Source organism: Thunnus thynnus, chromosome 8, assembly GCF_963924715.1.
Source record: "Thunnus thynnus chromosome 8, fThuThy2.1, whole genome shotgun sequence".
Classification (NCBI taxonomy): domain Eukaryota; kingdom Metazoa; phylum Chordata; class Actinopteri; order Scombriformes; family Scombridae; genus Thunnus; species Thunnus thynnus.
In genome coordinates this window covers 26,666,194-26,693,781 of record NC_089524.1, presented here as the reverse complement: position 1 = coordinate 26,693,781, position 27,588 = coordinate 26,666,194, and the positions used below count along the sequence as shown (strand labels likewise).

Below are 27,588 nucleotides of genomic sequence, written 5' to 3'. Positions count from 1 at the left end.
ACGTCACCCAAGCTTTGCCTTGTTGCTATGGCAATTAGCAGCATCCAGAGAACAGTTCTCAGGAAGTGTGACAAAGTTTTAACGTTACAGAGATAGTAAACAGTGGATTTGTAGAATATCATACACTCTGTAGTATTCAATTGTTGAAAAGGGGAAACATTATTATACTCTTTTCATAAAATGTTTTTTAAAAAAATCAATCAGGTCTTTGGTATCAACGGTTACACTTATTGCAGTTGGTCAACCCAGCGCGAGACGGTTTCCGACCAATGACGAGGCTGCATTAATTGCCCCCAAAGAAACGGTCTAACTGTCAATTTTACTGACACCTAAAGCACAATAAAGTTTTCCACTACGCTATTAACTAGCTCTTTGTGTTTCGGTGTACATTTGTTTATAAAAAAGTAAGCCGTCTTAAATTGAAATGGCTGCTCTGGACTCAAACCCCAAAGACAAAGTTGAAGAAGAGGAAGAAGAAAAAATATATCAGTGTAAGTTAAAACTGGCCAACCGCTGCACGTTGGCGTAGGTTAATTTGTTGTTTCATAATGAACAGTGGCCAAATGATGCCATAGGTTTCCAAGTGAATGTAACACAGCATGATGAAGTTTAAGTGTCAAATATAGCCACTAACTTTTATTTGAATTTGCCCTGTGTGTGTTTTAGTGATTTATAACATGGACTCTACGGATAACATGGAGGAGGAAGAAGAGGTTTCATCCAGGTATGTAGCGTTACTAACCTATTTGTCCCAATATGGTCCCAATATCTGTTTCCATGCTAGTGCCCCTTTCATATTTAACATAAATGACTCTAAAAAAAAAAAAAAAACAGAATAATGTTGGTGACCCACACATGAATGCAACCACCATTTTCTTTTCATAATCATGAAGAAATGATGATGTTATAACGTTTATGATCCTATTAGTTATTTCACTTAATTTTCCAGTTGCCTCTAGAACATCAGTGAGTTCAAAACATGACCCTCGTTCCATATCATGCCCCTCTCTCTTCCCTTGTTGCCTGTCTGATGTCTACTATCAGCTATCTATTAAAGGCAAAAAAATGCCCAAAAATATATCTTACAAAACACACGCGCACACACACACACACACACACACACACACACACACACACACACACAGGTCATTAGTGCGAGTGAGCAGTGAACACATTCAGAATGAACTGTGCTGGCATCCTTATTTCCAATTAGAACCAACTGCATTACAGTTATGAAGCATTCAGACATAATACACTTTTCACAGTACAATAATGACAGTAATCATTATAGTTGCACTGTATGCTTGTGACGGCACCCTGTGAGGTGCCTGAAATGTGCAGCCAGTCATGTGGAACATTAAGAAGTATTTTGATGCTCATTAAATCTGCTGCCAGGCGAGCAGCATTTATTTGTGAGCCTGGAAATGTGGATGTAAGCAATCAAACAAATGGAGCACTGCCGATATCTGTGGTCTGCATTCTCCAGCCTCTTTGTCTCAGAGTAAGTGTAGCGTAACCTTGCCAACGTGCACCAAAGCTCCAGCAATAGTTCATTTTTGGTGTGAGGTTAGTCTTTTTTTCCACTTTAATTCCACTTGCAAGGTACTCACAGTTAAGTACGAATGTTGGTTCACTTAAAGGCCTTACACTTGCAGTCAGGATGACCCTCCTCAACTGATAACTGTATTGGTAAACTGAGGTTAAATTTTGCCATGATTAGCCTTTTCCAGCAAAACATCAGCCATCTGCAGAAAGAGGTATGCCTATATTCAGGTGTCTTGTTGTGTTTGCCTTTGTGCCATGCAGTAACTGGCTGTGGAACTGATTTTTTTTTTTTTTTTTTATAAAAATGCAATAGCATTTTCTAAAGAATCTGTAAAAGTGGGCACTTACCCTGTGACTGGTCTTGACAAGAGTCATTTGAGTTAAGCACTCAGCTAAATATAGCCACACTCACTGTAGAATTGTACCTCCAGTCCTCATTATTATGTACTATGTATCTTGTACTTTGTTACAGCACCTGGCAAGTGAACTATTGTACATTTTGGCATTCAAGTGGATTATTATTATTTTCATGTGTTTTTTTTTTTTGTTTTAATGGGGCAATTTGAAAGCTGTCAAAGATGATGAAGGCAGTGACGATGACACTGCTGGCGAATACAATGATTTTTGTGTAACCAAGCAGCCATGCATACTAGAGTGTAAATATTTACTTTCCATCTCCTGACAAAATAATGTGGAATTTTCCAGCCTTTTATTATGTTTGTTTGCCTGTTGGGCATAATATGAATGTGCATTATTTATCAGGAACCTCCTTCTGTCAAAATGTAGGTTTGAGATGTTTTCATTGTTTCTTTGTGATATATTAGTCTTGTATGTGAAGGCGTCGGTTGAAATTAGGTTATCACCACGTAACCCAGACAACAGTGTTTCTCAGTGTTCAAGTTATTCTTGATGATAGAGATGCTTCTTGTCTTCTTTCAGCCCTGAGCAAACACCTGTGTATTTGGATATTGATAGCAGAAGGAGGCCACATGCAGTTGGTAAGTAGGTGCTCTGCCACACCTTTTGGGGATGGCCAGAATACAAGACAACACATAACACGCTGCAAGCTCAGAGACACCTTTCGTTATTCATTAAAGAAAAAACTGATAAGCATTCAGGCTCATTTTTATTATTAATAAAGCAATTAACTTACTTTTAGCCTAGACATAGTGCAGCCTAATTCTGTCTTGAGATGAGTGAGTTGACTGTTCAGACAGTCCAGGCACTATTTGACCTTAAAAAAAATTGACTTTTTCACATCCCTAATACTTTCATCATTAATTGACCTTTACTCGGAGAATATTGGCTTCATTGCTGCATGTCAGCTCAGTTTAATGATGTCTGATGCTAAAAAAAAAATGCCCCATGGCCCTACTACTGAAAATAATAATCCTGTACATTAAAGTCAAGACTGTGAAATGTCTGTTTCAGATATCTTGTATCCTATCAAATGTTTCACAGCTAGTTCTACAAAGAGAGTAGACATGGATGCATTGGACAGTATCCTAGGGGTCCCCGTATTGGAGGTGAACATTGATTCTTTAGAGGAGAAACCCTGGAGGAGAGCTGGTAAGTAGTGGTCTGCAGAAGTAGTCAGTTCTCTATGATGTTCGTGTGTTTTAACTTAACCGGTTCAATGCAACTTTTTTTTCAGTGATTATACCGTATGAAGACTTTCATTGCTATGTTGTGTTTTGCTTTAAGGTGCTGACATCTCAGATTACTTCAACTATGGCTTTGATGAAGAAAGCTGGAAGGCCTACTGTAAGAAACAGGCCAAACACCGTGCAGCCCATAGAAAGAAGGCCCACACTAAAATTACGGTAAGACAAGATATTACTGATGAAATTAATCAACCATCTCCTCTTTTTGAGAAGACCATAACTTTAATAGGGAAGACATAATCTGTAAACATGAGTCACAATAGATGAGTCAGAGTAGAGTAGGCTGCCATTGCTCTTGTTCTAATTTTAACCAGAAATGGGTTGTGAGTAGATTGGAGAGCAGAGGGGGGACTGAGAGCTTGTTTGTTATTCCACTCAGGTCCAGGAGGGGCACAATAGACATGGAAAAGAAGAGCCTTGTTGTTCTTATTCCTGCTCGGACAGCCGATCAGTACTAGCTCCCAGGTTAGTAACATGTCTTCTACCTGCTCTGCTTGTCTGTGTCTATACTGCTCCACACCACATCCCATTCCCTGCTATAGCTTCCAGCTCCGAGCTCCTAGAGAAGCTGGCAGCTGGTTGTTTCTGTTTGTGACACAACAACTATCTGGCTGATGCCATCTGTTTTCTGTGATCCTAAGATGGGCTCAGCATATTAGGGCTGTATTGGCAAGGGAGCACAAAATGTTGATGTAAACAGAGGCGGCTGAAGTGAAATTTCATAGATTTCATAGAGTACTGTGATAGGATTTGTCCAAATAATTGATACAGATCTTCTTGATGATGATTTCAGATATGCATTTACTATTCTTACTTTTAATCACTCAGTTTTTTCTGATAATAATATCTTACCACTACTTTGTTCTCTATCAGTGGCAGAAAGTTATTAAGTACAGTAACTCAAGCTCTGTACTTAAGGACAGATTTGAGGTATTTGTATTTAACTTGTATTTTATCCTAATTTATACTTTTAAACTGTAGCTTTTACTCCACAAGAATTATTCGACAGCTGTAGTTACCAGTTATTATCAGCTAATAAAATATGATGTATTGTTATAGATTAAAATATAGATTAATATTAATATCACCTCTACCAGCTGCAGCATGAAAAGGCTGCTTACATTTTGATACATCAGGAATACCCATACGCAATATTACACTCTGATATGGGCTAAATCTGCTGTCTAAGGAGTACTTTTACTTTTGATACCGTAACCATACATTTTGCTCCTTATTCTTTCGTACTTCTACTTAAGTATAAAATCTGAATGTTGAACTTTTACTTCTACATTTTACTATTAAATATTCTATTGCTATTTGTACTTCAGTAAAATATCTCAATATTTCCTCCACCAAAACCAAAAACCACTGTGTTGAATCCATTTTAATAAACAATCCAATCCATAAATACAGTTTTCTAACACATAGAAAAATAAGAGTTACATAGAAATAGAAAAATGAAACACATTTTACACAAATTATAGGAGACTATAACTGGGCTGTAAAACACCATGAGCCCAGTCTAACAGCCCCGTCTCCCACAGGCTTCAGCCAGGTCTGCTGTTCAAACCTTCCTCTTAAAAGCATCCATTACTGTGAAGAGGACAACATGCACAGCACTAGAGAGCAATTTGACAACACAGAACTAAACCATTTGGTTTGTATACACTGTGCAGCAGATGCTTGTCATGTTAGTAAATAGCATCCAGTCCCAGCATGCATTTTGCTTCTATTTATGGACCAGGTGTTGTATCCCTTTGAGTGCTTTTGCCCATACAAAACAGCATGTTTTTCCCAAACTCCCTCCTATTTAGTTTAATGGTTATCAAGGATGCCTGGTGGTGGAGGTCCTGACTATTTGTTGAGGGGGATAAAGTTGACTGATAGGACCAATTAATTAAAGACCCGTCCCTTGATGATGTTCCCCTCCCTCTGCTAGGTTGCCCTTCAGGGTAGGTCATGTGGATCTGAGCGTTACGTTGCTTTCATGTATCTCCCTCTTCCTTATTGATAGAGCTGGATCAGGAAGTCATAGCATGCCAGAGCCAAATCGACACACTCTATTATCCAGTCGATGATGTTTTCAAACAGGCTTTGATACAGCAGCTGTTATGTTCTGACAGTCTGAAAACGTGATTCTTGCTGTATTTGTCGATCTGGGTGTGATGCTCTCCTTTGGTGTTGCTTACTGCGCTTAATAGCCGTCCTTTGGGATGTAAATGAGATTTAGTCACAATTTTCCCACAATTTTATATTGTTGTTGTTGTTGTATCAGAATGTAGGAATAATTGTGTGCTCTATTTCTGTAAAGCCATAGTGTTAAAAATTTTATTTGGCGTGTATTTCAAAGCTGAAGTGAGCAGAAGAGAGATTAAAAACCTCCAAGCACTTCCCTACTGAATTGCCAATAGATGTAGTTGTAATCCCTTTTTTATGTATGTTTTTTCTCTACTGTTGATTAAGTCCTAGTGACAGATAGGGGTTAGTGTTCCATCTGTGTGTGTGTGTGTGGTACGCATGCTTGATGGTTGGGGATTGGGGGGGGGGAGGTTAGAACTGTAAAGGGCTGTTTTGTGAAGACAGCCAGATGACCCAGTTAAGGAGGTTTAATGCATTAATGGACCTGCAGGGGGTTGTTGTAGCAACATGAGGAGTGAGATTAAGACAAAGTCCTGTTTTAAAAAATGTTATATAAGTACATCAAACCCACATGTAGGTGTCATTTAAGGTATATATGAAAAAAGACTTAGAGACTTTGAGACTTGACTGTCATTTTCAATCATTGTTTCAAGATATTGCAAGAGCATGATGTGTTTGTCAAGTGTCGGTCGTATTGCCTGATCAATAGAGTGTCAAGTGCTGCCATTGAGGTGACTGGAGGACAACCTGGATCCAGCAGCAGGGTGAAAGTGTCTCCAAGTCTCAGTAATGAAGAAGGCAATGCTCAGGTAGTGTGTGTTTCTGTGTGCGTGTGTGTTCATGAGTGAGAGAGAGAGGGAAAGACACAGACACTAAAACTGTTAATGACTATATTTACATTGCAGGTGGTTACTGAGATGTCCCCCGAGGAGAATAGATTTACTTCTTTTCAACAGCCTCCTTCACTCAGTTTCACCCCCATCTTTCCATATACCCCTCCACCACGTAAGTTACCCCACCACTGGGGAAATGCAACACACTCAAACATGCTCATTTACAATATCCCTACACCTGATAGACAAATATCTTGCACATGCCTTTCCTCATCTGATGCTACGATCATAAACGGATGAGTTGTGTTTTAAGATGCTGGGGGAGTATTAGCTGAACACTGAGATTTCCAGGTGGAAGAGGCCCAAGGAGAACCCCCTGTGGGCCGCATCACACATCATGCAGCTGCACAAATGACTAATGGCAATCTGGGCAAGTGTGTGTTTGTGAAGCTGCAACACATGTCATAATAAATAATCCTGTGGAGTTGAAGGACAGAGGTGAACATTGTTGATTGTGTGTGTGTGTGTGTGTGTTTGTATGTGTGTATGCATGCATGAGTTTGAAGACACTGCATGGATATATGTCTTCGTGCAGGCAGGTGTCTATAGTACCATGCAGGTGTGAGTCCATCAGTGCTGTCAGTCTTTAGACTTCCTGTTGGCCTTTTGTAGTGAATCAGATAGAAATCCAGGAAGGCTCCATGGCCCAAGCACACAGCAGAGCACATGCCATATCTTCATCTTCAAAGGTTCCAAAATAGAAATGCTGGCTTAGACCCCCTTCTTACCCCTCACACACCCCCTGTGAGCCCCATACTGCCTGGCGAACCCGTGCCAGAGCTGCTAATACAACCAAAATATCAAACATCCTGCCGACTGCAGCTTTGAACAGTCAACTCCAGCTTTGAAGTGTATTTGCGTATCTTTTATCTAGGCCACTCCCCTTTCTGTAAGTTATAGGCCTTGCCTCCTTTTGTGATGCAAATGTGTAACATGATAAAAATAGCCCCTGGAAAAAAGTGCTTGGCCAGCAGATTGTGGCACAAGAAATGTGCTGAACAGACCGACCGTGGGGAACGGGACAGAGGGAAAGAGGGGGCTGTTTTTTTTTTTTCTTCTTCTAATTTTTTTGTTTGTTTTTCAGTGAGGTCACATTAGATGCCAAGCGTGTTTGATAGGAGCTGATTTTGGAGTGGAACTCTGCCATTGCAGGGTTGTACTTGTGTCATTTATCAGTGCAGCACAGTGCACAGCCAAGGTTAGGCTGTCTACTGCTCTGCGCTGTACTTTATACAGCCGGTTAGTAGGTCACTACAGTCAGTGTAGCAACAGAGCTTGGATGTGAGTGTCCTTTCATTTGGCACTGATACATCGATTGAAGATAATAACTGAGCAGATGTGCAGTTCTTTCTGAATTGACCGTACCATTACCACATGCCCTCCAATCAGGGCTACTGATGTGAACCACTGACCTCAACAGCTCTTACAATTGAATCAAAAAGAGTAGAAAAAAAGAGAAACAACAATACCAATAAGATTTAGAGGTCCATTTTTAAAAAAGTATTGCATTTAAGTTCCTGGCTTTGTTGTCATTTCTAAGGAAACATAATTTGAGTGCAGATTTTTTTTACTTTTTTCATCAGTCAATCAAGTCTGCACCCAGTATATAGGTTTAGAGTTGAGAAAGGCAGCTTTTTTTTTATGTCTATGCTCTTTACGGGTGGCAGGGCAAAAACAGGACACTGTCACTGCAAGAGAGATATTGTGTACATCTGTCTGTGCGGAGTGCTGTGTCTGAGACTGTGGGAAACAGTAGCCTTTACCTAAGAAAAGAAAACTCTGGCCCATACTGTAGTGTACAACAGCAGCATGTGGTCTTATGTGAAATATCAACTCCATCTAAAACCCTCCAGCCTGTAGCTCTGTGAAACATTAGCATGAGAGAGAAAGCCACGCAAGCACAATCGGCGGCAATTAGCCCACAGCCATTAGCTCTCTCATATGCTGCCAAGCATGGAACTCCAGCCCTCATCAAACACTCACTTGAGATCACCGCAGGTAGAAACAATTACTCACTCACGCTAACATTGATGGCATGTGTGTGTGTGTGTGTGGATGAGCTGGTGTTTACTGCTGGTGCATGTGTGTCTGTTTGTGTGTGCAGCATGCACTACATAGCATTCCTTAAACACAGTTACAGTTAGTAGTAGACATTCAGTTTTTAATCACTTGTTAATACATACTTACACCATTTTTTACATGGTTTTTCATTCTGTGAACTTTGTATTGCGTCAGTGATTTCATCTATTTGTTGAAATGAATTCTTGTCACAGGTGTTTGTGTCCATGCAGCACACTCTATGTCCATTAAGAAACACACCATTTTCTTTTGGTTTATTTAACAGACATTTTGCCTGAAGGTCCTCAACACTTGACCTCGGGCTTCCCTCTATCTGTTGGATGATTCTCTGTGTGTGTATGTGTGTGTGTGTTCATGTTCAGCTCTGCTCTTCCCTTGGATGTCCAAGTGTCTGAGGTATCAAAGGCCTTGCTGGGTCCTTCCTCCATAGTGAGTAGTTCAGGCCCTCTCAACTCAGTGGGACTTGTATTTGAAAGGGAAGGAAGATGTTCTACGTTTCACTGACAAAGCAGGGGAGCTCCATGCTCTTTTTATATATTCAAGCTTGAACTTCTAACAGCTCTTATTATTCTTCCTCCTGTTTCAACCATTTTTGTGTTCTTTATGTAGTTGAAAACTGCTCTGAGCCACTCTCACATTAGGGGTCTTTTTGGAAAAAAAGAAGGGGATGGTATCCAGATGTGAATGTGTGTTTGTGCCTCGACTCTTCAAAGGAATCCCTATATGTGTGTATGGGTGTGCGCGCAATGTGTAGTCAGTGCAGCCCATGTGTGTGATTCAGAACTGATTGTGTTGCTTGGTCACGTAAAATTTGAGCATTATAACAAGTGGGACCATTAACTGTGCACCCAAGCGTTTGACTTGTTCTGTTTTATTGATGGGGGGGAAAGGCAAGTATTGTAGGACTTGAATTTTGTTGCTCTGACATTTTGAGGCTGATCTTATTTCTCTACCTTAAAAGTAGTAACACCATAAATTATTATGTTATGTTGTTGGTTATGGGTAATGTGTTTTTAATCTTTGGCCTGTGTCCCTGCGTTTTGTTCCACATATTAATGTTGGCACATTGATCTTCCCACATTTAACATGTCTTCCTTGTATTCTCATGTTCTGTAGTGGCTTGTGTCTGCTCTGTCTCATGTTGTGTTTTACTCTGTTGGCTGTCATTCAGAAATGCATTTAGTTTGTGTTTTGTTATAGGTCTACACAAGACAATTGATCCAAACTTTAGCATTATGAGAACATTTCATCATGTGATTCTGATTGCAACATTTTTGCATTTAGAAGTATACATTATTGTTTCTTGAGAATCTGTTACATTTGTTCTTTTTGATGCTCACAGATGTGTAGTCTTGCTTCAGTAGTTCACATGGATTTTTATGCCTAATCAAAATCATTGTTTCCATTTTTATTTTTGTTTACACTCCAAATAATTTAAGCACACAAAAATGATTGTTGTGTGTTTTTGATGTCTGTCTACTCCCTCCCCAATCCAACAGTGAGTTGGCAGTGAAAATAACTCTAGTGTACTGTAATTAGGCATTCAAAACAAACAACAGTGTCTTTCTAGTTATGACAAAATGGGGTAACTTGCCAGGCTTGTCAAAATGGTCTCTACATACACTCCTTACCAAATAATGGTGCTACCATTTACTTGTTTTCCAACAGCCATTACAGTAAAAGAAGACAATAGATTTAGCATTTTTTTCTATTTTTCTTATTATAATTGTGGACAACAAACCTTTAGAAAAACAGTGTGGATGGAAGACAATTGAATCATAATAGATTTAATGTTTTGTTACTCTGTACAGGTTTCCTCTTCCTACAAGAAGGCCCTTCTCTCTTCAACATTGCTGCTTTGGATAGGTGAGCCCATGATTTTGTCATTGTGTGTGTGTGGTACCACAGAGCTCCGCATGTGGTGGCAGCAGTATAGGAGCAGGAGACACTGCAGGTGGGACATTGTCAGGGAAACAGTACACCTGCCTCTATTCAAGGAGGTTTGACTCAGGTGCAAGCACAGGTAAGAAACAAATTCAGCAAAAATGTGGGAGAAAAAGAAGGAAAACATTAGTCAGAGAATAGTCCATAAGTCATTAATAAAAGCTACATTTGTGCTGAAAATCTAAAACAAAGTAATTGCTGCTGGAAGAAGGTGCCTGATATCTGAGTCAGACCCGGTGGTTTTCATTTGACACCAAAGGATAACCCATTTAAGTTTATTGACATTACTGCTTTTTATTCTGAGCTGGATGTGTTTTATCTCTGTACACTGTGCACTGTTGCTGATCTTGCAGCTGGACCAATGGCCAAATAAGGTAGAAAGCAAGACAGCAACGTTGTTTGTGCCTCCAGTCTCCTGTTTATCAGTATCCAAGGCATCCCCCAGTCCTCCCCTCTGATATATGTCACAACCTGTCTGCAAACTCCCACATTTCAGCTCTAATTTACACTACTTAGATTACAAGTGGACCATGTTGTACCCCAGCCTCTCCTGCATTTTCTTACATAGCCCTACATGCAGCTTCACTTCAGTTTTGTTTGTTGCTATGCTTGTTTCCCTTGGATGTTGACTGTATCCAGCCTGTCTCAATCCATCTCTCTGTTTGTCTGTCTCTCTAGCTTCCTGCCCCTTCATCTTTTTCTCTTTTCTCAATCCTACGCTTTCCCTTTCTCCTAATTTGCTGTGTCTATGTGTGCCTGAATTCACTCTGTACTCTGTCCTAAAAGATGGATTCTCTCACATCTCAGTCCATCTGCCAAATCCTCACATCCTTCAGGGACTTTCTGTTCCTATGAACTCTGCCAACCATCTCCCGTACGCTTTATGAATCATTTCCTTTTCAACTTTTCTCTAACACACACATGTGCAGTGTCTACATAGATAGTCCCTGCCTCACTGTTGCTGCCTAGCTTTTCCCCAGGGAATATTAGAAACAGCAGGTATTTCTGGCATAATCTGTGCCCTGGCTTCCTATATTGTGTGGCGGGCCAAGGACCCATGGGGCTCCCAACGTCCATATTTAGTATTTGAACATTTTTGTTAATTTCCCATTTATATGCCTTTATAGGGAGATTAGTAGTACTGCATTGCTGAAGAACTTCGGGGTTTCAGTCTCTCTCATTCTCACATTCAGCATCAATCTAATCTGTTAGTGTTTTCATGCAACCTATAAGCTCAACAATGAGCACAATCATCACAGGCTGAACATATCAAACCAGAGAGGGATGCATACAAGAGAGGATCACTTACCATTACAACTATCACTTACTATACAAATGTAAGAAAAGTGGCATTTCTTCATAAAAAAAAAAAAAGAGAGAGAGAAATAACTAAAGCAATGCCACAAAAGACATTAACTCCATACTCTAATATTAAAGCACAATGTTGGAAACAATGACAAACCAAAAACATGTGAAAATTCAGCTCGAGTTTATTTTAATAACTGTACTTCACTTATGTGATTTTTTTTTTAGTTCCATCCTTTGATTTAAATCTGACTTCTAGTTATATTTGCTTATATGTGGTCCAATGCTATCCAGATGCAAATGACATTGTTCCATAAAGTATCCTTATAAAACTAAAGATAGTAACATCTAGATGTATAGAACAATACTACAGATTGTGATAATGCCTAAAATTTTCTATATCTCCCACATTTGGTGTGCATCACAGATTTATTCTTGATTCTGCTTTGTGGAGCAACAAGGCCTCTCTTTGACAGACAAAGACACAAAGCCATAATATATATTGTTTACCACTAAAGGTGCTATTCTTGCATTTTAATGACGTTAGAATCATCAGTGTTTATGTTGATGAAACACAGAGGCCACAAGGTGAGAGGCACTGAGCAGTGTAAAATGCTTTGATGAACCATTAAGCATATAGTTATTACCCTCCTGTTAGTGCCTTGCCAGCAGCCACATGCTCACTCACCCAGACTCACTCCTCCATTCACTCATTCTGTCTCCATTCACAAACAATCCTCTATCTATCTCCATGTCTCTGTTATACCAAAAATAAAATACAAGAGAGAGAAAGCTGGCCATGGCAGTGCTGACATAGCACAGGGAATGATGGACCTGCTTACGATGGGATTTATTGTGCAGTGTTTTTGGATCGCACCTGGCGGGAAGTATCTCCAATGGATGAGCTTCATACACACCCAATTCACCTTCAGAAGTTTTCAGTTGGAAACGGGTGTGGGTCCAAGCCATGTGGTGATGAAGAAATACACATTTGGGCTGTGCAGACTTGCTAATCGTCTGCCCCCTCCTCATTTGGCCCCTTGATCTTCTCATTTGCAAACTGTGTCTGAAACCTAAGGTCTGAAAGCACCCCCCCTTGTCTCGTCTGATCACTGACTTACAATACCCATTGATAACTACCATGTACATACGGTCTGATCACTGCTTTTGTTTTACTGCATAAAAGTGCTTCCCTGTCATTGCTCTGGGTCAGCTCACGGGCTCAGATACTTTCTGTGTCTGTGGGTTCACCAGTGTGCCGACATGCTTCATTAAACTCACACCACTACAGCAAACTTCTGAACTGGACTTGAATGATTTTCTATAACAGTGGACAGGCAAGATCCAGATAGTATCAGTAATATGCCCTCTATCCTTTCCTCATGGGTTGGCGAGCACACACTGCACCTTGACAATGAGCCAGTCACTTCAAACACTTGGAAAACACAGCTGTGCATTTGGAAGTACTTTGATCATATTGCAGGCCCATTCACTTTTTTTTTACTCATTGATTCATCTGTAAATTTGTTTTCTCACCCGGTTTCCTTTCACATTTCTCAAAATGAATGACCTTAGGCATTACATAAAGTTGAATGACACTCAGGAAAACAGTCTGCCAGGAACAAGAGAGTTTGTAAGAGTTTGTATATTTTTCAGGTATTCTAGATGCAAAACTCTGTTTCTCTCATATTATAACTTCTGTATTGATTATTGTTGTGGTTTATCTTCGGGTGATTTGGTGTAATCTGTTGTTAAAACTCTTTTTTTATTATGAAACCCTTTCAATTTCCATCATATAAATTCAAAATTGACAATATTGACAACCATTTACAGTGTCTATTTATTTACACTTTAGATTACATGTGTGGGATCTTTATTTACAGTCTAGGGGTCATTGAGAGATTTTATGTGTTAGATGACATATTTTTAATTCTTCCTTTTCAGTGGACTTTCTAAAGGCTTTGATGATCCCTCAACTTCACTATACCCATATTCATCAGGTACAAGTCTATTTCTTTCATAAAACTGGCTTCAGACCATGTGCTGTATATACTATGCCATGCCATCATGGTTTTATAAACACTCAACAAAGAATGAATGAATGTTGCTCTTTGACAATCTGGGGACAATCTGGACAAACATTTGTTTCAGGACAATGAAAATATGTGGTTTGGTCTTAAGGACTCATGGGCCTTTTATACAGATCAATGTACATTTACAACCATTTAAAGATTTGATTTGACTGTTTCAGCACAGCTTTTCTAGATTTTATGTATTTTCTTTTATTTTCAATAGAAAACACATTTAGTAACTGCCCTAAATATTCTGTTTGAACCTCATCAGCGTGTGTATGTCCCCAATATGCTGTTTGAAAGACTGTTATTGTTGAAGTGCTGCCCTCAGAAGTTACATTAATCATACACAAGCATTGTTTCTGAAGGATTCTTTAATAGAGAAACATGGCATAAATATGTGGCAGGTGCTGCTCTGAATACAGTGACTTGGAAGAAGCTTAATTTACACACTGAGTAAATTAAGACTGATGCAGTTGCCAGCTGCTGTTTATGGTTGTCTCCAGTCATCTGTCTGGCATGGCTCTGTTCTTTCTCTTAGGTGTATCATCTGCAATACCAGGGAGTAGGGCCTCAAGCGCTGAAATGATTGACACTGCCAAGGCCTGGGAATGCCACATATGGCAGGATATGGAGGAAAAGTATGACAAGGACAGCAACAGACACAAAGAACATGGCCATGATAAAGACAGCAAAAGAGGCAGAGATAGAGAAAGACAGAGCTGTCCTTCACACAACAGGTGGGTTACAGTGACTTGAAGTTATATGGATATTCATGATCAGGTGGTGTATGCCCTAGATCCATAATTTAACTTATGTAGTGTAATTGTCAAGTCTGTTTCCATTTTGTATAAGATGTTAATCAAATACAAGACACACTGTGCTGTTTTCCTTTATACTTCCACCCCGTGCTTTCCACTTTCTCTGTCTCTGTGTTAGATGATTACAAATGTCTGCTGAGCAGCTTTGGTCTTCTGGATCAGGCAACATATAGTATTTTGGTTCTGGTCCAGAACTGCAGTCTATTTTGGCCTTTTTCAATATGTGTGCATTTGAAGCATATGTGTACAGCAAGCACGTTTTGCAGAAGAGTGATTGAAAACATGGGAGAAAAGACAAAAACAGAACAAAGAGGGGGAGGAGTTCAGAGAATGGTGTTGGCACCCGAACTGCGTAATATTTTAGCATGTGATGGCAATTTCTGTAGGAGCCGGTCCTAATTGGCAGAGAACCAAAACCCTGAGCTCACGTAGGCAGGAAAATGTTTGATTCAGAAATGTATTGCTTTTGAGTTACCTCGCACTGATTGTATCGGTCTGAGAATAACTTATAACTTCTGTTTATATCCTACTGTAACATGTAGCCCAGATGTTAGTTTTGTGTGGCGTTACAAAATCAATTGTCCAAGAAATGCGTATGAATTTACCTAGATTGTTTCCATATAAAATGGCAGAGGGGATTGTGCTATGAGTTTGTGAGGGGTGCCTCTCTCATAGCTGATAGCTATAATATAAACTGCTCTGACAGTTATGAGAGCATACACAGCTATTGTTAAGAAATGCACACTAATGCAAAAGAGCATAAGACTATTGTGACAGAAATCAAGATTATTGCATGACCAGGAGAAATTATTGCCAGCATATGCAGAACTATTTTAGTTGTTTCTGGTGCAGTGAGGTGGGCCAGGGTGCATTCTAGATGAGTGAATAACTCACTGTATTTGCCAGCCACTGTCAGGAAATAAATGAGTATACACTCTCCTGCATGGAGCTTGGGCATTTCCTCCCTGTGCCTCACGAATGATAAGAGCCAATCTGATTTCCACTCCAAATTTCACATAGTGCCCTACTACCCTACAGTCTGACAACCAGAGTGCTGCCGTATGTGTACTCAAACACTCATGCTCACATGCATGCACAAGCCAAATCCTGCCCTACATTTCCTCTGCACACTCAGGGTTGACCACTAGCCAGATGTCTATTTAATTATTATCAACTGAGGCAGCTGCCAACTATAATACACACAGACACATCTCCTCCTACTCACATACTCCTCAGCTGACCCGAGGCTCGTGAGAGGGTGACTGTGACATTTTGCTGTGACAGAGCATTTCTCACCAAAGCATGTACATGTTAGGCATCAGAAGTGCTCTTGCCATTGCCCTTGACCAAGGCACTGGCCTCAGATCTGGAGTCGGGCCCCAGGCGTAAGGCTGCGATTGCCTAATGCCCTTGAATAGTTAAAACTACAAATACATACATTTGAATTTATATTTGGACTTAAATATAATTTGTCAGTCTGTGTCTGTGGGTGCAAAAGCTGTGATGCAGTTGATGACAATTAATTCCTCTGTCAGCTAATGTTAATTAATTTGCATGAAAATAAGTGCAAAATAGCAAGAATGACAAACTGAAGTATCTCTTTCTGTATGTGCTCTCTTAAAATATCCTCATATGCTGTTCAGCTTTTCAGCACTTCTACTTAAAGTGGTGAGCTTTTGCTTGAGTATTTGTGTGCGTAAGATGTGGATTCAGGTTTGTACATAAAGCTCAGAACAGTCTTGTGGGTCAAATGAGGGAAGTGGGACATGGGGACAGCTGGGAAGCTGTGGGCTAACTTCAGAAGATAGGAAGTACAGGATTCACATGTGTGTGACAGACGCACAGGGAGTGCACAGGAGATTTAGCTATTCACACCACAGATTTGTTCTAATGTCACAGTCACAAAGGACTATTGCTGTGGCACAGAGTCCAATGTGTGTGGCTCACACCTTCTGGGCTCTGTTGACATGTGTGCCCTACATTCAAGTCACATGATCAGGCTTCACACTGTGCGTGTCACACACACGCTCATATGTAAAGGTTATGTGTTTTCTGTTGCATTGATTTATGACTGTGCTCAAGACTATTTTTAGAATGGAACCGGAGGGAATCATTGTTGCTGTGTGTGTGTGGGAGAGAGAAACAGAAGGAGCCTTGCATCGCCTTGATGCTAGTCCCTCGTATTGTTTGTTGGTGTGGTCAGTGGGGGTGTTTTTTTTCGCAAATTTGGCCTGATGATATAGGAGCTGTGCTTGGTAGCCCACATGTCTTATGTTGAGTCACACACAGGCACAGTGTTGCAGGGTAGCCCTCTAAGCATGAGCTACTGGTTATCAGCTGTGGTTATGACCGCATGCCCTGGATTTACCACTAATAGATTCCATGAGGTAAATGCTCACATTTACCAGAGTGATACTCTGTATGTTTCTGTCTCTACCCCTGCATCCAACACCCTATCCTTTTTTTAGTGGGTGCAAGCTGAATAACTGATTAGCCATTTGGTCAACACTTGCCCTCTCACTGTAAATCATATTTTTGGATGATAAATGTAGCTCTTGTATTTCCAGCTGGCACTGCCTAAGAATCTCTCACCATCTCTTTCATGTGCGCATATGCCCAAGACAACACGCAATATCCACTTTTTGTCTTGTTTCTTACACATGGCATCAGTTCACACGTTCAAAGAGACACAAATCTAGTTTAAATACCATTTGGCTAGTTTGATCATTGGTTGACAGAAAAGCTCGCACACAGAACCCTGTGAGTTCACTGGATAATAATTGACTGATGAGGTCCCAGTGTGATAAGGAAATTAAAATGATAATTGTCTTCATGCTTAAACTTACACTAAAAGCTTCATTAGAAAATGCTGTTAGGCTGGTTTCATTGTTAACAAAGAGTTTAGCTGACTCCAAATATGGAACAGCAACTGATAATTGAAAAAAGGCAGCTGTAATACAATGCAATGAAACCAAATTAGGGCATTGCTAATTCAGAACAGCAAAAGCATGACAATAACATTTTACAGCCTCAAACAAATTTGCACTAGTCAACAATAACAGCCTCATTCAATTTGCATTAATGCACAATAGAGTGATTTCTTTTTTCTTCCTTAGCTGAATACATTTAGAACAACATTTCCATAAGTTTCATAAGTACTGCCTGTGTTTTGGCTAGAATCCTCTTGGTAACTTTGAAGGCAGCCTTGTGATTCATTAACAGCCCTGTCTCTCTTCTAGGTTTTGTTTTAGATTTAGGAGGCACTAGTGCAGTGCCTCTTCAAAACGTTCCTGTTCGGAAAGGGCCGATTTGTTTGGCCTCCAGCTGCTACTTCAACGCACAGAAAAATTAATACAGTTGGTTTGAGGTGAGAATGAATATTTACACCAACAACATGAAAGAAACTAACATTCTATTATTTATAGATAATATAAATAATAAGTACTCTAATAGTAAATAAATGTTCTTTTCTCATTTCAAGTAAAATAAGGACTGAATTCAAAAAGAAAATACATAACAGAGAGCTTTTGATAAAATGTGCATCTTAAAATAAAGTGGATCAATCATATTGGGTTCTTAGATCGTTTATTTCTGTGCCTTCAGTTCAGATTTGAGTGGGTATGTTCAAAAGATTTGTGCTTTGTTTCATAGTGTCACTTCACAATCACCACGGTCTCAGAACATGTGAGACATACTGGTTTGGAACTGCCTGTGGGAAGAGTGTAAGAGTGTCCATTCTTGATTAAAAGCTCTGTTTTCGCTGTCTACTTTTCTCTTTGTAGAGCACGCCATGTGAAATTACTTTTCTCTGTCTCTCTCATTTCTCTGACTGTAGTCTCTCATGAGCCTGCACTCCACACTGCGCTTCCTTGGGTCCTCAGCAATACACCCACCGAGTTTGAAGTTGATCAGATGAACGGTTATAGAGAAAATCGAATATTGGCTGCCAGCTGAGGTAGAGAGAGAGAGAGAGAGAGAGCAAGACAGCCAAAGCAATAACCTTTTAAACAGTAATGAAACTAAGACTATTATAACATGTAAAACATTATGATGTTGCTGTTTCTGTATAGATACAGAAACGACACCTGATTGGTTGCTGTATGTTGCAGCTGTGTGTCTGTGCGTCCGCCATATTGAGAAGTCAAGATCCGCTAGTAAACGAATGCAGCACCAGAGACAGTTTAGAAATTAGTAATTTCCTGTATCAGTGTCATGTGAGTTTCGCCACTGCACTGCCCCTTTAGGAGACTAGCGGCAGGTCCTGAGTCTCTTTGTGTTGTTTTCATATTTTCATTTTGTTGTTTTGATATTGAGCATCTTTGGCAGTGCTGGTATTTACGCCGGTATTTGCGGCCCTCATATTGGAGAAGTCAAGATCCACTAAATGTTTTCTCTTAATGCTATCTTTAACATTTCTCATCCAAACAACTTCACACTCGACACTACACTTCCTTAGGTCCCCAGCAATACAAGTGTGAAGTAGATCAGATGAACGGTTGTCGAGAAAAGTGAAGAACAGACAAACACACACACATACACACACACACACAGAGACTCCTTCCTTTATAGTTATAATTATAGATATAACATGATCCAAATTGTTTCTAGGAGATAAAATTGCCACTTTCCTTCTACCATAGGCAAACAAGGGTACGGTAAAATCTGCCAGTTTCTTGATTTTCCCTAGCTGCTTTTGTGCCTGATGCCACTTTTATCCTGGCTTCAGGGTCTGTCTTAGGGTCTATACATTCTTCCACCCACATCTGTTTTTATTTTTCCTCTACCCTACATACTTAGCCCTCAATGTGAAATACTTTCTGTTTTTATGCCACAACTACACTCATGAAACACATTTATTTACAGGGCCAATCTTTGGGCCTGTACATCCTCTTTTCCTTCCATCATGTGCCATTAACAGCCAGCAACATTTGCTCACAAGCTGAGGTTAAAGCTCCCTTCTCAAGGGCAATGGTTATCTTTTACAAGATATGTCTTACAGCTGCAGTTTCCACTTTTTGACCTGAGCCCCCAATTTTGTTCGATTTTATACTCAGCCTCCCACGGAAATATTGTCTTCTAAGAGATTGGCTTCTGGCGAAAACTGATTGGCATCGGTGTCACAACAACAGTCCCCTCAAAAACATATTCAATAAGATAGCACAGTATAATGGACCAAAACAAACAAGGAAAATACTGTATTAGTGTAGGGGAAAAGTTTTGGTTACTATCCTCCCATAGTGAGACCAGATAAACAGGGGTTGGGTTTTTATATGTGACAGAAAATAAAGGTTTAGTTTTATGAAAATCTTTTTGAAACAACATTTTTTTGTTTCTTCAGTAAATGTAAATGTTGGTTTCCTTGTTGACATGCATGGAGAGAAAAACAAACAAAATAAGTGCCTGAAATTTTTGGCATAGTGGGTGTACAGTTGCTCTTAGATAACCTTCCACCATGGGATGTGTCAAAGTTACCAAATAAGGTCACATTAGTAGAATATACATATAAATTGGCAGTAATATGTAAATATCAAGAATGATTATGGCAGAATGGAATAGTACTTTTGAACAAGAGAGAAGAGACAGAGGGAGCAACAGAAAAGCCACATTAGATTACATTATGTTATTTGGGTTATATTCTTGTTTTAAAAATGCCATTTTATAATCCTCAGAGAACAAACCCTTGCCTTTACAGAAAAACTGTCTTATTGCTGACTCTAAAGCTCTGCCACACTAGCCCAGGTGGGTTTCTTTTGGCAATCAAATTCTCCACCATAACCCAGCTAAAATAATAACATCTCCTGCTCCATGAGTCATTCGACATTTAATCCTGCCTCCCCACTCCCGGCTGCTATTTATTTTTGTGGATATTACTTTCATTTTAATTGTGTCAATCATAAATAGTGTTTCTTATCTGTGGTAAGATTCACTGAATCATGTTGGTTTCTCACATAAGTGACTGTAAGGATGAAGTGGACAAAATTGCACAGCGGTAGGCCCGGGCATCTCATGAAATCTGTGATACTGGTCGCCCTGACAGGCCTGGGCACTAATGATGAATAAAATCACGAAATGTGAAAACAAATCCTGAGGCTCCCATGCTATAATATACTCTAGTTCCTTGAACACTATCTCCTTGGGAACCATTTGTCAGTGTTCTTGGTGTTATGTGAGGTGGTTGTTTCTGTGTTAAAGCTAATGGCTTTGAGCAAGAACAAATATGGGCCTTGGGTCCTAATCCCTGCTGCTAACAGAAGAGCTGTCTCCAAATATTGAATATATTTAGCTTTGTACTTGCGAAAAGTCTGCCCCTTAAGGCTCTCTCTCTTTTCTGTGTTGAGCGAGTGAATGGTAATAATTACTCCAGCCATGGGTGAGTTGAGGGTCTGCATTAGTGGTGCAGTATGTGTACTTTTCCTACACACTTTTTACAGTAAAATTATACCTTTATAGAGGCAGAGAGAAATGCCATTAGTGTCATGACTCTTAAAGGTCAGGTTGATTATTCTGAAATTGAAAACTGCAAGTTGTGCTGAGGTATCTTGTGTTGAGGCAAAGGAGAGGGAAAACTGTCGTAGTTTTATACATTACAGATTGCCCCTCAGCAGTCAGGAAGGTTTTCTCTTCAATCTAACAAACAATTCTACAATATCATCTGTACTTTGTGTATTTTATATGGGCCATAAAGGCTACTGTTCTATAGCAGGAGCCTCTCCCACTCTTTATGACCATCCATTCTCAACCAGCATCACCTCCCTGCAAAGATGTGTGTGCTGTGTAGTATATTGAGAAACTGCAGGGAAAGACTGCAAGGAACAAGAACAACAAATACTGATGTTGCTTTTGAGAGGAGAGGACAACTTTCTATAAAAGCCAGTACAATTTACAATATACAACATAATCTAGACAAAACATAGTCGTATTTACTACATAGTTATTTAATTTCCATTATGTAGAAGCAGGCAGAGTGGATCTGAGCAGAGCTGAGTCTGACGAAGGCATCTTTACTGAGCTGTATGTCTTGTACACTAAGTGTGGAAAAGTATACATAACTGATCAACTGAAACATAATGAACTGAGAGCCAAGCAGTGGTAATGTGTAATGATTTTATTGTGAATCCCTATTGTGAAGAGACATTGTGTTGCAGCCTACCAGCCTCTGCCTACTAGATATGCCTTCCAAAGTAGGCGGCTACCGAAATGGGACACAAAACCAGTGGTTCCCAGACTTTTTTAAACCATGGCACCCACCTCTTCATAGTGGTATGTTTTATTTGACTGTTTTATCAGCATTATATCAGTATTTCACTCAGGGGTCACTCAGTTACATTGGATAACATACTTAGGAGTTTTTAGTCACATTTGCTAAAGTTTCACTTGTCAGACTCTTCATTAGTCAGATATATATCCCATTTGGTCCAATACTCTTCTCCCTTATCTTTCTGTAATATCAAACTGAATGTCATGCTGTAAATGCTGTTTATAATATCTATCCAATGATTCAGGGTGGGAAGCTCATTGAGAAGCCAGCGTCTTGTAATTGCCTTCTTGCTTACTACTATGAGGATTTTTAGTAAATATTTGTCTCTGATATCCAATTCCTTAGATATGTTTCCTAAGTAGAAAGAGAGACAAGTGAACTCAATACCAAATCCTAATATACTCTTAGTAGCGGCTTGAACATCAGCCCAGAACAGCTGCAAGATGGGACAGGACCAAAAGATATGAGTGTGATCTGCCATATTGTGTACAGCATTGGTCCTCAAGTCCAGTTTTTTTAATTTAATTTTTGGGGTTATGAAAAACCTCACAGTACACAGTACATCCAGTAAAGGTCTCTCCAACTTTGTTAGTTTGTAGTGGTCTTCTGGGTTTGGATGATGAGAGTCCATTCCTTGGGAAGGATTTCAATGTCTCTTTCCCACTTTTCTGCTTTATGTACACTGTTGAGTTGTTCCTCGTGAATAATACATTTAGATACAGGTCCCCAATAATCCATCTGGTGGGTTCCAAGTTGTGTTGGGCCATCCCTGCTTCTCCCCTAAAATTGTAAATTTTAAATTTATTTTTAAAATTGTTTTCAAGTTCCTGTGAGGGATTAAAATTGAAGACCAAGGCTTGGGTTTGATAATCTGCCTTACATTGTCAGGAGATCCTTGAGTAGTGGTATACTTGATGCTGGTTTTTTCAAAGCGACAACAACATCGTCTGCATACAGACATATCTTGTGGCCTGTACCTCTTATTGTGATACCCTCAAGGGCTGTCTTATGTCCTATCCATTGAGCTAATGGTTCAATGCATAAGTTGAAGAGTCCTGGACTAGCCATGCACCCCTCGCGGCATCCTCGTTGTAGGTGTATAGTCTTGGATAGATGAACATCTTTATTCTAGCAGTTAGGGATGTGTATAGAGTGTCAATTCAATATATGAATGTCTTGCTGAAACCAAATTTCTTCATCACTTGCTAAAGATACTCCCACCGAGTCAAATGCTTTTTCAGTGTCTAGACTCACCAGGGTGGTGCTGATCTTTTCATGGATCATTTGTTCTATAATATGGAGATGCCTCCTTACGTTATCCTGAGTATGTCTATTTCGTTTAAAACCGGTTTGGTCCCCATCTATTAATACTGGTATTGCCTTCTCCATCCTTTTAGCCAGTATGGATGCATATAGTTTGTTCTTTAGGTATTATAGATATAATGGCTTCCCTCCAAGATGGGGGCAGAACTCCCTCTTTTAGAACGTGGTTGAACCACTCAAGGAATAAGGGTGTTAGTTGCTCTCTCATTGACTTATACCACTCAGCTGGGAACTCATTGCCACCTGATGATTTGCCTGCTTTCAGACTAGAGACTGCTTTATAAATTTCCTCAATAGATGTCTCTTTTGTGAGTTCATCCTTATGTAATTTTCCAATAGAGGAGAGATCTAACTTGTTTAGAAATTGTTCTATTTTATATGCCTCTGCTTTTTCCGGCGGAGTGTAAAGGATTTTGTAATATGTTTCAAATGCTTTTTGAATGCCATCCAGTTTACATGTTATTTTGTTAGATTCAGGGTCTCTTATTTCATGAATAGTATTTTCAGCTTTGTTTGCATAATCTCTAAGATAGCAGCTTTGTTGCTTTTGAACCTGTCTCATAATATTTTTGCCTCATGTACCAGAACTTTCTCTCTAACTCTCCACTATGAATTTTGTAATTTTCCTGTTTAATTAGTCTCATCTGTTGCAGCAGGGTTTTTCTACTTACTATATAACCGCTTATAAGTTTATTTTGTGAGTCTATCAGTCTTTTGGCTTTTATTTTATAAAGGTAGTCATTGATATAATTTTACCTCTGAGAACTGCTTTTGCAGCATTCAATAATGTCACTGGGTTCACCTGTCCATTATCATTGTTCTTAAATTATATTTGTAGTTCTTTTTTTATCATTCATTTGAATCCTTGATTATTCAGTATACTTGTGTTTAGTCTCCATAGTGTATTTTTGCGCTTGCAAACTATATGTAACTTTTTTATTACAGATCTGGGGCCAGATGAATAAAACTCTGCGTAGATTCATGACTTAAACTGTGTATGGCGTACACATGGTATTTGTGTGTACGCATCATTTATGCATCTGGCCCCAGAATGGTCTGAAAAGGGTCCCTTGTAAAAAAAAAATTCTTTTAATCTGTTTTTCATTGTTATATGAAATTTTAAAAAATCTATTCTTAAATTTACATTATGGCGGGCAGAATAAAAGTTGTATTCTCTATCTGGTGTATGGAAATCTCACCATATATCTATCAACCCTAAATCCTGTAATCTTTTCTTTACCCAGATTTCTAAGTGAGTTCTTTTCCTCTTTTGGCTAGTTGTACACCAAAGGTTTCACAGGTAATTAGGTCAAATATTTTTTTGAAAAATGCCTTATTGCTCCCAGAAGGGGCATATATATTGAATAAAGGCACCTCTCTGTGCTCCAGTTCACCCTTGACAATTATAAATCTACCCTCCTTATCCTTAATCTCTGGTATTAATTTAAAATTAGTTGAGTTTGAAATCAAAATTGCAACCCCACATTTGTGCCCTCTTTTATAAGAGGAATAGTATGTATTTCTGAATCCCATTTTCGTAAGCTTTTCGTGTTCAAAGGGTGTTATGTAGGTGTGTTTCTTGCCAAAATACATTTGTTATTTCTTCATTTTTACCTTAGTGTTCACCTTTTCCCTTTTGATTGGTCTAGAAAGCCCATTTACATTGACAACTTGACATTCCCTATTACACATTGTCTAAAGTTATGACACATTTCAATTCTTGTTCAGTCCATTCTAAGGCCCCAAAACATAATACCAACATAACACAGCAAAAATATAAAGACAGCGATAACCATAATACAAGTTAGAAAATTGGGCTTCCAACATGGAGGTTCAAATGGCACCTCTGAAATGGGGGTATATTCCAACCACTAGGTGGGGCGCTAGATTAATAACAAACTGTTAATGGTTCAGTGGTGGCTTGCTCCGTATTAACTGGTATTTTATGAAAATTATTTGTTCATATAAGGTTTACTATTAATCTGTCCCGGAGATTAACAAAAATCTCTCATACCATCCCAGGTCTTAACAATTACAGGGAAAATTCCAACTAACCAATGTTAATATTGTGATTTAAGTAAAAGTATTCAGACATTAACGTTAAGGTCTGCAGGGCCTAGCCTTATGCATTACACAATCAAACATTTATAGTTAGCTAAGATTAATTTATCACTCCTGGTTTTACAATCCAAAAACAAAAAAGAATGGAGGAGGGTGAGGGATGAGGTAAAGGAGCCCAGTTCTCTTGATCATCAACGCGTGTAGTATCCTCCTCTTGAGTGCGCCTTTGAAATCCTTGCAGTTTCTCATGGATGCTTTGTTCATATCTCATCTTATCTCTGTGATGGTTGCCTTTCACGTTCTCCCACGGTAGGTGAGTAAATGTGCCCATTGTCTCCTTGGTCCAACAGATGTAGGGCACTGGAAGACCTTTAGCGTGTAGATCTTCAGCTTGTTCCGTTTTGTGGTATGTAACAGACCCCTCATTCAGAAATATGCACATCCTTGTTAATGCTCGTTAACGGGATTTGGAAGCATATTCCTCTTTCTTTTAACACTTTCTTGATTGGGATGTATTGCTTTCATTTGGACAACACTTTAGTTGCATAATCATGAGCATGACAGATCTTGGTGTTACATTATCTGGGGGCCTCATGCCTACAGCTCTGTGTGTCTGCTCGATACCCAAATCCTTCTTTGGTCCGATGTCCTCACTCAATTTGGTCTTGATGAGGTTTTCGACAAATTTGATCATGTAGGTACCTTCTGCTATTTCTCTTACACCATACAGCCTAATGTGATTCCTGTGTGATTGTCCTTCTAGTTCCATTATTTGGCTTGTAGAATGTGTTGTGTTTTCAAGAGGGAGGTCATTGCATCTTTTGCATTTGTGCCCCATGTCTCCATATCCTGGATATGTTGTTCGGCTTCTTCTAGCCTTTGGGCTGTGAGGTCAATTTTTCTTGTTGTCTCCTCGATCTTCTGATTAATGTCAGCCCTCAACTTGTTCAGTTATTTCTTAATGTCTGTTTGAAAGTTATTTTGAAAATCACACAGTTGTTTTGTGATATCACTTCTGAGCTCTTGCATTTCGGTAGTCATATCTTTCAACACTTCACAATATTGACTTTGGTAGTCAATTTCCTCCTAGCTTGGTAGCTCTTCTTTATGACTTAGAACGACCCTTATCCTTTCCCCCTTCCATCTTCCAACTTGTTTAGGTTGATTTTAGTTTTAATAACTCGTTGAATTTAGGGGATTTAGCTAACCAGTAGGAACCTAACTTTTTCACAGCCATCAACAATTCTATGCCACTGGAAGTCCCAGCAAATTTATTACATTTTGATATGTTTGAAAATGTAACACAAATGTAGTTAATATATTATTGCCTTAATGGTGAAAGGGTATTAAAAATATACAGTAAAAAGTTGGAAATTAATCCTAATCCTGGGTGTTCCAACCAACATTACACTATTTGATTTCAGTGATCAGCCCCTCCTCTGTGGTGAAAGGTGCATGTCTCCCAGTGAAAACAGCATGTTCTCTCCACTGTCCCACTGCCCCTTTGCATGGATATAAATTTGCAACCAGAGGTCATCTGAGGGGAGAAAAGGTGTGGAGGCAGGACTGATAAGTCTTGGTGTCTCACAGGACTGCAGGTCCTACGGTAAATAATGGATTTTTCTCTTAGCTCAGAGGATACTGCAGCATGGCTGTTTGGCTTTAATAGAAAGGGCAGGCTTTGACACTAGTGTTGGGTTCTTTGTTACTGAAAGTCTAGGCCAGGGGGGGAGGCTACAAAAGCTCAGCCAGGCAAACAGCAGCCACTGTGGTTAAGGTCGTAGTCCCTCGAGTTCTGTCTTATCTCTTTCTTACTGGTGAAGTTGAAAAAAGGCCAGCAGTCTCATTCCTTTGGGCCATGAGTTCTTTTCCCTTTGTATTATTTCCCAATGAAAAAAACCTGCAGTTTCATCAACAGCAAATGGAAAAAATACATTGCATGTGTGTATGGTATTTTTCAGCTGGGAGGAGAGAATGAGGCACTGGGACACTGTGGAGCGAGGGCACAAACGCCACAGTCTTGAGCGATTCAGTGTAGAAAAAGAAGAACGGCACAGAGAGAGGAGACATAGAGACACAAGCGAGGGAAGGAAAAAATTATCATGCAGGTGTAACAGACACGCACACTCACATACTCCTCAAGAAAAAAAAGAAAGATGACAGAATTGAAATGTGATTGTTTGTCATCTGTGTTCTCAACAGCAGCAGCAGGAGTAGGAGGGATGATGGTGAGATCAGGGACAGTCAAGGTAGACACAAACACAAAAAAGCCAAGAGAAATAAGAAGAATAAGGAGTCTAACAAGATGTTCTCCACTGACTAAGAGAGGAAATTGAATCTGACTTTCAGTCTCCCAGTCAGAGGAAGTGCCCTGTGGCCCCTTACAATATTGAATGTCATATCAGAAAATTGGAACTCAGTTTTATTAGAGAAAGCAAAAAGAAAAAGTTGTGTATGCAGTCTATACAATGTGTTAATGTGGCA

General features: G+C 39.5%; 1 protein-coding gene across 2 annotated transcripts; it reads left to right on the top strand.

Annotated features, from left to right (window-relative positions):
• The first annotated feature begins 76 nt into the window (after nucleotides 1–76).
• On the top strand, nucleotides 77–27,555 carry fip1l1a (FIP1 like 1a (S. cerevisiae)). Of its 2 annotated transcripts, none has more exons than XM_067597601.1 (13): nucleotides 77–491; nucleotides 667–724; nucleotides 2,485–2,543; nucleotides 3,007–3,114; nucleotides 3,250–3,368; nucleotides 3,589–3,674; nucleotides 6,058–6,157; nucleotides 6,254–6,353; nucleotides 10,132–10,186; nucleotides 13,514–13,569; nucleotides 14,183–14,381; nucleotides 27,066–27,212; nucleotides 27,310–27,555. In XM_067597601.1, the coding sequence occupies exons 1-13, from the start codon at nucleotides 425–427 to the stop codon at nucleotides 27,425–27,427; spliced, it is 1,272 nt and encodes a 423-aa protein (XP_067453702.1). In that variant the 5' UTR covers nucleotides 77–424; the 3' UTR covers nucleotides 27,428–27,555. The 2 variants fall into 2 exon arrangements, with proteins under 2 accessions (XP_067453702.1, XP_067453701.1); XM_067597600.1 differs by having other exon boundaries at nucleotides 27,307–27,555.
• The last annotated feature ends 33 nt before the right edge of the window (nucleotides 27,556–27,588 follow it).